The sequence below is a fragment of the Ylistrum balloti genome, unplaced genomic scaffold, assembly GCF_031769215.1.
Source record: "Ylistrum balloti isolate Yb309-2 unplaced genomic scaffold, AGI_CSIRO_Ybal_v1 Utg371124, whole genome shotgun sequence".
Lineage (NCBI taxonomy): Eukaryota > Metazoa > Mollusca > Bivalvia > Pectinida > Pectinidae > Ylistrum > Ylistrum balloti.
In genome coordinates this window covers 718,156-727,463 of record NW_026782617.1, presented here as the reverse complement: position 1 = coordinate 727,463, position 9,308 = coordinate 718,156, and the positions used below count along the sequence as shown (strand labels likewise).

The 9,308-nt window shown below is 34.2% G+C and overlaps 1 protein-coding gene across 1 annotated transcript in view; it reads right to left on the bottom strand.

Moving 5' to 3' along the window:
* Window positions 1–2,572: 2,572 nt before the first annotated feature.
* Window positions 2,573–9,308, bottom strand: part of LOC132560869 (integrin alpha-PS1-like) — a 70,913-nt gene continuing 64,177 nt past the window's right edge. Inside the window, exons 20-25 of the mRNA XM_060225574.1 lie at window positions 8,145–8,210; window positions 6,802–6,897; window positions 4,748–4,897; window positions 3,470–3,694; window positions 2,969–3,094; window positions 2,573–2,677 (exon numbers count right to left, since the gene is read on the bottom strand). Coding sequence (XP_060081557.1) covers window positions 2,573–2,677; window positions 2,969–3,094; window positions 3,470–3,694; window positions 4,748–4,897; window positions 6,802–6,897; window positions 8,145–8,210 — 768 coding nt within the window. The remainder of the gene's footprint in view (window positions 2,678–2,968; window positions 3,095–3,469; window positions 3,695–4,747; window positions 4,898–6,801; window positions 6,898–8,144; window positions 8,211–9,308) is intronic.

Below are 9,308 nucleotides of genomic sequence, written 5' to 3'. Positions count from 1 at the left end.
TACTGCTACATTAACCTAGAAAAAAATGTATTACATGAATTTTTAATTATTTTCTAGGTTAAAAAAGGTCGCAATGCACAATAACACTACCTCGGCAAGAGAATATGAAATAATTCAAATTGAAGTTAAATGTTGGTTTTATTTTTAAACTCCAAATCAAAATGTGACAAGGCATTAACTCATGTATAAAACTTTGTCAACTTCACAAAAAAAAAAAAAAAAATATAAAAAAAAAAAACCAAAAACATTGATGTCTAACAGTAAAACGATATAAAAAGTCTTGACTTCATTGTCTGAATTATTTCATTATCTCCCACATACTGAAACCATTAACACATATATCAAGTAAATACAAAAATGCAGTACTAGTACATATGTACATGAAAATAAGGTTGCCGCTCATATGTTTTATAAAAAAATCTATTTACTATGTTGAATTCAACACTGTTTGGCGTAATCTTACATTAATAGTAAGGTGTCAATTATAGATATCTAAATATCACAGGTAAAAAATGGCGTAAGTCTAGGTTCCGAATTCATCTCTCTTCCATGAATTTCTGACATAAACAACATACCTTGGGTATGTAAATCATGTCTGGAATAATACCTTGGGTAAAATGGTCATTAATTCCTTATGGGTTCCGATGAAATCTGACGAACCCTGACGAATTCTGATGGATCCTTAAGAATTCTGTTGAGTCTTGATAAATTCTGATAGGTCTTGATGAATTCTGATAAGTCCTGATGAATTCTGATAAAATTTGATGAGTCCTTATGAAGCCCGGGGATTGTTGTGGTTATGAATTAGCTGTGGATGACAAAAATACCACTTTGTCAAACCTTTTTACTTATTGCCTTGATCCTAAGGCTAATCACAGCATAAATCCATGGTATAGCATGTTTATCACAAGAAGAATTCTGACCAGCCCTGATGAATTTTGATGAGTCCTGATGAATTCTGATGGCTCCTTTAGAATTCTGATGGCTCCTGATGAAATTTGATGAGTCCTTATGAAGCCCAGTGATTGTTGTGGTTATGAATTAGCTGTGGATGACAAAAGTCCCCACCCCCCTGTCCAACCTTTTTACTTATTGCCTTGATTCCAAGGCTTATCACAGTGAAAATTCATGGTGTAGAATTTTCATCACAATTATTAATATTTCTTTCCCTTATACATTGTTATAGATCGTTATCTGTTGTACAGCTTACTTCTACAAACAGCCACAATTAATACAAATTTTCGACTAACCATTGTCAGGATAGCATCATTGATAAATGTGAAAATTTACGAGAGGGGGAAATTTACGCTAATTACATGAAGGTTACTAGCTTGCCAAAATTTTCCTTCCACATAATTTTCTCGCATTTTGTGATATGCTTAGATTTAATAGACAATATCAAAGAAAAATTGTTTGCGAAAATACCCCCTATGTGCATAGTTTACCCATAGAAAACGTGAAATTAATCCACTGCAAAATTTTCCATGGCTACAGTATATACCATTTATCTTTCAGGTTTACTTCTTAAACTTATGCAAATTAACTTTCCAGAGGAATAATTACATAAATTCCAAAACAGTACTATTAAAGGACTATTTCTATCCAAGTCCCATCAAATGGGACATGATTTTAGCCTGGTCAAACAGAAAAGGTTGCATTGAGATTCTGTATGTCGCTTGTTATTGATATGGTCGTTTTCATTATCCTTCACTGTGAGGGAAACAGCACAACTTTTCTGGTGATTTGAGTGGCACTCTTCCCTCTTAGATTATTTCAAAATGTGGCCAAATTCCCAAAAATATATATCGTTAATTCCTTAAAACTTTCTTCCCGATTGATCAATTCCCCGCCGCCCGCAAAATGAGCTAAAAGGGCCCTTTTTCTAGACAAGTGTAAAAGAGTATTGAACAGTGTGCTTAAAAATGCATGGTTTTATAAAAACAGGCAAACTGGCATCTTTAAAACCAGGTTCAATAAATCTAGCAATTTGTTTTTCCTCAGCGTCTGTTTGAAAATTACTTCTCAAAAGTTTAGTGTGTAAAGTGCTTCTAGAGACCTTAGTCATTTTCAATGGCGCTGCTTTCTGATACTGAAGTTGCTTTCCAATTAAATGTGAACAATATTTTGAAGCATTAACTAATTTCCAAAAATAATCAGGTAAATTTCCTATGCTTGTTGAGCTTTGCTCATTTTTTCCTTAACCTTTTTTTTTTCTTTTTTTTTCCTTCTATTTTTCATATAATGTGGGTACATTACTTCCATATATATCCAGCAGCAAGCCAAGGTGGCCAACATATTTCTGAAAGTTAGGGGGTGGGCTTATTACAGCACAATGAAATGGTTTATCATTTTACCATACAGTAATACAGATTGGCTAAAAGCTGGATACATACAGGAGGTTTACAAACACACATTTGTTTCAATACACAAAACAGAATTCACAAATCTGAAACAAAGGCCAATGTAGATATTTCTTGCACTTTCAGCCAGATTTTGGTATTCTTCCTGAGAGACTTGCAGTTTATCATTTAGTGGACATTAATATTCAATTGGACGGGTCATCATCATATCTTCACTTGTATTCACCGTTTTTCTCAATACCAGATATGATCTCGCCTCGATACGTCGGTTCATATCCATCTTCTTTGGTTGGTCTAATTCTCTTAAAGAACCCACACTGTAAGAAACACGAAACATGTATATTACATTATGTAAACAACTACAATGTAATAAATTGTAAACACATTTGGTAAACAAGTTTCATAGAACAAGGTTATACAATATACCAGAAGTTATTGATAATTATCAGTAACTAGGTTTGTCAGAAACCTGTTATCGAGCGGTAAAATTGACGTGGATTATCCAGCTGGGCTAGTCAATAACCTGTTATCTAGCTGTCACATTGATAGGGGTTATCCAGCTGGGTTAGTTACATGTACCAGTAAGTAGTCGGTTGATATTAGCTTACCAGACAGAGCAGCAGAATCAACACTACCAGCAGGACAATGCCACCCAGTACTGCCACCAGAATAATCCACCAGGCCACACCTTTAGCTGGCCGTGTTGCCACATCAGGAATGGTATATGTGGTTGCCTACATGACAAAATGGATCATTAATGTTCTGTGATCTTGAGAAATGCACCTCCAGATATGACATAGATATATATGAAAAACATCCTTTGTCTCTTAAATACCTTCATGGTCATTAAGAAATATAATTCTTTCTTACTAAAATTCAATGTAGTCTTTTACAAATGGTAAAAACTTCATCTCTTTACAGCATGATGGCATATAATGAAATGATTTCAAATGTTTCAAACAAATAAATCCAGTTAAATGTAGGTCACAGTGACCACAACATGACACACAGATGTAGATCTCTATAAGATCATATGAAGATTTTAGTATATTTAAAGATGCTAATTTTTTTTTGAGAGCATCAAATGCAATTATATAAACAGTACTCACGATAGCAATATCATCTGATAGATCAGGTTGTTCTATATTTAGTGCAGGATCAAGCTTTACTTGACCCCTGGACTGTATTTGCACCATGTCCACAGCTGGGTAGTCTTCTAGAAGAGTGCTCTCCCACAGTCGAGCAACCACTTTGATGCTTGCAGAATCCATTGGACCAAGACGGTAGATCATGCATGTCATACGAAAGCATTGGACATTTTCTTCCTCACAACTCTGTAAAACAAATCAGGTTATGGAATGTACTTAAATTTTCTGAAATTATATTGTTTTGAAAAAAAAATCCATGATTTAGTAATCAGATTACCTATTTAGTAAAATAGAGAAAGGAAGAAATGTCTCAGAAATCAGAAAATGAATTTTACAAACAAACATTCATTTGATATATCTTGCAAGGCTATGCATAAATGCAAACGACCAATTATGGCAACATTTCTGATCATTTGCAGTAAAAGAGCTTTTATGTAATAAAGATTAACAAGCATCCTATCAATAAGTGCCAGTTTGTTCAAATTCAAGTTTTAGGAATAAAATTTCCATCTTATTTCCACAATAATCTATGTGATTCATAACCTAGACACTAAGATAGAGCCAATGCTGTGCTTTTTAAAGAAAAGTTTGTTAAGTTCCTTGTATCCCTTGCTTGGATACCTACAGGTATGCCACACGATTGGAGTACAGGGACCAACTAAGAAATAAATAGCGATCACAACAAGCTCGGAATATGTGATTCTTCTTATTCATTTATTCACCGACTGGTTTCGCACGAACTTTGGGCTTCATCAGGACAACAAAATAGGAAAAGTTTAGACCTAAGGTACTAAACTTCTGGACACCTATTAATTGTTGATAGTGACATTACAAGACAGTCATATGAATTAGACACTTATATCATGTGATTTCAGGTGAAACTGGTCGACGAATAAATAAACAAGAATCACATATCCCGAGCTTGTAGCAATTGTTCTTTAATTCTCTGTTGATTCATAGCCTTATACTGCTACAAATGAGACAGAATGGAAAAGATGTCCTAAAGGAGAAAATAGTGAAAACATTCAAAAGCTCAAACAACAGACTACAGGAAGATGGAACAGCTTGATAATTACACTTAAACACAATTTAAAACCACCTTTGAAATTCAACAGATTCTGGAAGGATTCCAAACACGGCAATATCCTTGCAACACCAGAGACCTTCATGTCATTGAAAAGCATTTACAAATAAATTTTAAAGTCAAAGTTATCACCAAAAACCAAAAGTTTCACTTACTAGAACAACAACTTTTTTCATCTTTTCTCTCTGTTCTGCCAGTCTGATGCGTGATGAGTCATCCACGTCCTTTTCTTCTTGATCTTCTTCATTTCCTTCTGCTTGTCGTCTGCGACGCTGACCAAGAGTTGTATAACCATTTACATTTGTCTGTAGAACAAAAACATGTTCAATTCATCATTCTATTCAACAGCCCTTGATTAATATTACATCATTTAAATCTGAAACAATTTTAAACACAAAGGATAAAATTAAGAACATAACACATTTCTGAATTCTGACTCTAGTTTCTCTAAATCTCCTGTACTCTCTTAATCTCTTGTACTCTCTTAATCTCTTGTACTCTCTAAATCTCCTGTATGATCTCTTACATCACTTTAACTCTTTACATCTCCTGTACTCTAAATCTCTGTACTCTCTAAATCTCTTGTACTCTCTTAATCTCTTGTACTCTCTTAATCTCTTGTACTCTCTAAATCTCCTGTATGATCTCTTACATCAGTTTGACTCTTTACATCTCCCGTACTCTAAATCTCCTGTACTCTCTAAATCTCAGTGATGGGCGTAAAGGAGGTCATGATACGATATATCATATATATATATATAAAAAACATCAACAAATAAAGCAAACATTCATTGTGGAGCCAAAAAATAAAACAGAGAAAGCAAAAAAATCACAACACTGAACACTTAAAATTCAAATGATATTTGATATTAATATACTGACATATATTCTTAGATATTGAGATGATATTAGGTACTGAATGTATACAGATATACTGAGATATATACCAATGTTATAATCCCAGGGTTCATACTCTAAGATTTCATCTCAGGACACAAAAATTTTAAGATTCCATAAGATAATTAGATTTCATATAAAGACAACAATATATTGTAAGAGTTATACAAAATTCTATCGTAAAGAATGAGGAAACTAAAGATTCGAGAAAGTCTTTAATCCAACAATACATCAGCAAGTGGCAGGAGTTACAATAGGATAAGGCTGGAATGAACTGCAGGATTACTGAAAACATCAGGCAGGTCCACCCAGTCCTGGGATATGGGAAAGGTGCAGGAAGGCTTGCAATGAATATTGGAGGAATGGATTAGGGTTTCTTCTGTCGGTTCCATTCCGAGTGGTTGCAGTGCATGTAATACAAGCTGATCCAGAATTACAAAGTTAATGAAACAGTGGGTGGTCGGGTGGCGCAGTGGTAACGCACTCGCCTTTCACCTAGCCGACCCGGGTTCGATTCCCGGAACGGACGTGATAAGGTAAGGGGTCACCTGCCCGACCACGTGGGTTTCCCCGGGTACTCCGGTTTCCTCCCACAATAAGACCTCTCGCGCGCTTACATCCGGGTCAACAAGAGTGATTAGTATAAGTTGACATAACTTGTTTCGCAATTGTTGTAAAATAAATAAAGTTTATATTTTATAAACAGTGTTTCCAGACGATCTCTGACAAATGATTTCTAAAATGTGAATTAACATTGACATTTTCTGTTCTGAAACCATTACAATTAAAATGGATGAAGTAGTTTGTTTGTTTACACAAGATGATCTCTACACTTTGCATGGAGGGGAAGTTAGGAAATCTAAGAGAGTCAATGATGGACAAGATGTCTGTCTGGAGCATGAAGGAAAGGGAGCTGTCCTCAGAAAAGGCATATTATCATCGGAAAAGATGTTTGAAAAAGAAGTATTTCATACTGGCAATATAGACAAATGAATAATGAGTGGAATTTATGGGAAAGTTTGAACTTTAGTGAAAAAATGAATGATGATTCTTTGATAAGATGATTGAATTTGGGAGCTGCATGACAAAATGAGAAAAAGCAAAAATCTTTGTCGTCAGAAGAACATGTCACATGGAAGCTGTAAAAAAGATGAATTTCAATATCAATGGTAAGCATGCACTTGAAGCGAATCATGTCCCTTATTGACACTGATATGCACAAAAAGTGTGATAAAAAATGGAAATGGGAGAGTGATTCCAAGGGAGGTAAGCAGTTGTGTGGACAACAAGGCTACACCATATAACAACTTACTACATTAGTTTGTGTGACATTGTGATCATCAGACTCGAGATCTGAGTCACCAGAAGACTCGAGGTCTGTACCTGTAAACTGGATTTCCGGGGTCAGCTGACAAAACAACATTATAATGTTAGTATGCACACAGCTCACAGAAATGTTCAGTACATCTTTTTCTAAACGTTGCAAATTTGTCTCAAAGTCAAAGACCTTGCTATATGATTCCGATCACACAAACATTCGAATATGACACAGGTAACAGACATTTTAACAAAGGGTTGCTCCTAAACATATACACAAATGTTTCAAGACTGTTCTGAGTTCTAACTCCACAGGTACATCAAATCACAGGGCTGCCCCACTTGTATAAAACATCTCAACTTGAGATTTCCTGAAGTCGAGATTTTCCTCTGCTGATATCTCCTCAAAAACGGCTTGTATAAAATTTTCTCAAGGAACAGGAGGAAGGTATCGGCTAGGATGTCCTGAAATTCCTTGAGGAATTTTCATACAAGATATTTTCAAGGAGATATCAGCTGAGGAAAATCTCGACTTGAGGAAATCTCAAGTTGAGATGTTTTATACAAGTGGGGCCTGAGATGCACATTTCTTGAAAATATGAAAAGAAAATCAACAGCATGCCAATCTAAACTAAGCATTAATACAGCATCTATGCTGTCAGCAGAAATCTAGACAACCACCTCATGCCTGGTTTAATAAATCAATTTATCAAAATGACAAAAAAATACATGCTTACATTCTACATTATGAAAGTAAAATGTAATTTGTGTCATATCAATTTAACTGTAAGGTATTTAATTAAGATAAGACAGCCTTTAAGTTGATAATGACATCTTAGATCTTTAAAGGCTATCATCCAAACTTATTTCCCATGTATAACTTAGAGTTATCCCCCTTATGTTGCCTGTAGTTCTCAGTATTGAACTTCTTAGTAAATAAACAAGGACTTCTAGTGATATAAAATCACATTAATATTTCTTTATAAAACCTAGTAATATAAAAGATATAAACATGTTCTTAAGCATGAGAGGTTATTAGTGATAAATCAAGATGAGGAATTAGCTGTCTAAAAAGCTCCTGGCAAACATCCAATCACAAAATCTGATGTCATTGGAGTGTACCTCTGTTTTGATGCTGATTAAATGTCATATGAAGCAGTTTAAAGATAAGAAAAGATTTTATTGTTATATATCTACACTATAAATACCGATCTACACTGAAAATGAAACATCAATCATTAGATACTTGAAAGATACATGGCCAGCTGATATTTTTTTTAATTTGATACAGAAGATGTATTTGCTGTTATAAGCTCTTGAGAAGGAAGAGAAACTCACATCAACGTTTATAGGATTGAATATAGATGGATCCATACGACTGCAGTCAATATCACCATACTCCTTCTGTAAGTAAAAATTAACCCTCAATTAATGTCATAGTCAGATATTTCAAGAATTTCAATATTTTGAACAAATCGAAGTCTGCAGTTACACGAATGGATTGCATTAAAGAATATAGCCCAACATCTTAATTAAGAGGACTATTAAATAGTATCATTCAGGCAAACTATGATCATGTGACACATTACAAAAAAAAAAAACATAATTCAATTGTAATAATTGATTTTATCAATTTTAGAAAATATGAAAATTCTCTGACAACTACGCAGAAGTAAAGTGAGTTTTGCGATTGTCTCCTACTTCGCTTAAAACTGGGTGGCAACCATTTTCAAATTGTCATGGAATGTGTTTTGTGATCTTTCTCAGAAGTCTTAGTATCCATGGCATCAAGAACTTGTATCAAACTCACTCAGCGGACACTCTTGGTTTTGTTGAGATTTTAATTATCAGTCAGTGGAAGGTATAAACAACTTTGTAGTAGACAACATCACTCGCAAGGTTTTAAAAAGATATCAAAAATGGAAAACAGACCTTTTCAGTTAAAATAACTTTGTTGTAGACAACATCACTCGCAAGGTTTCAAACAGATATCAAAAATGGAAAACAGACCTTTTCAGTTAAAACAACTTTGTAGTAGACAACATCACTCGCAAGGTTTTAAAAAGATATCAAAAATGGAAAACAGACCTTTTCAGTTAAAACAATTTTGTAGCAGACAACATCACTCGCAAGGTTTCAAACAGATATCAAAAATGGAAAACAGACCTTTTCAGTTAAAACAATTTTGTAGCAGACAACATCACTTGCAAGGTTTCAAACAGATATCAAAAATGTAAAACAGACCTTTTCAGTTAAAACAATTTTGTAGCAGACAACATCACTCGCAAGGTTTCAAATAGATATCAAAAATGGAAAACAGACCTTTTTAGTTAAAACAATTTTGTAGCAGACAACATCATTTGCAAGGTTTCAAACAGATATCAAAAATGGAAAACAGACCTTTTCAGTTAAAACAATTTTATAGCAGACAACATCACTCGCAAGGTTTCAAACAGATATCAAAAATGGAAAACAGACCTTTTCAGTTAAAACAACTTTGTA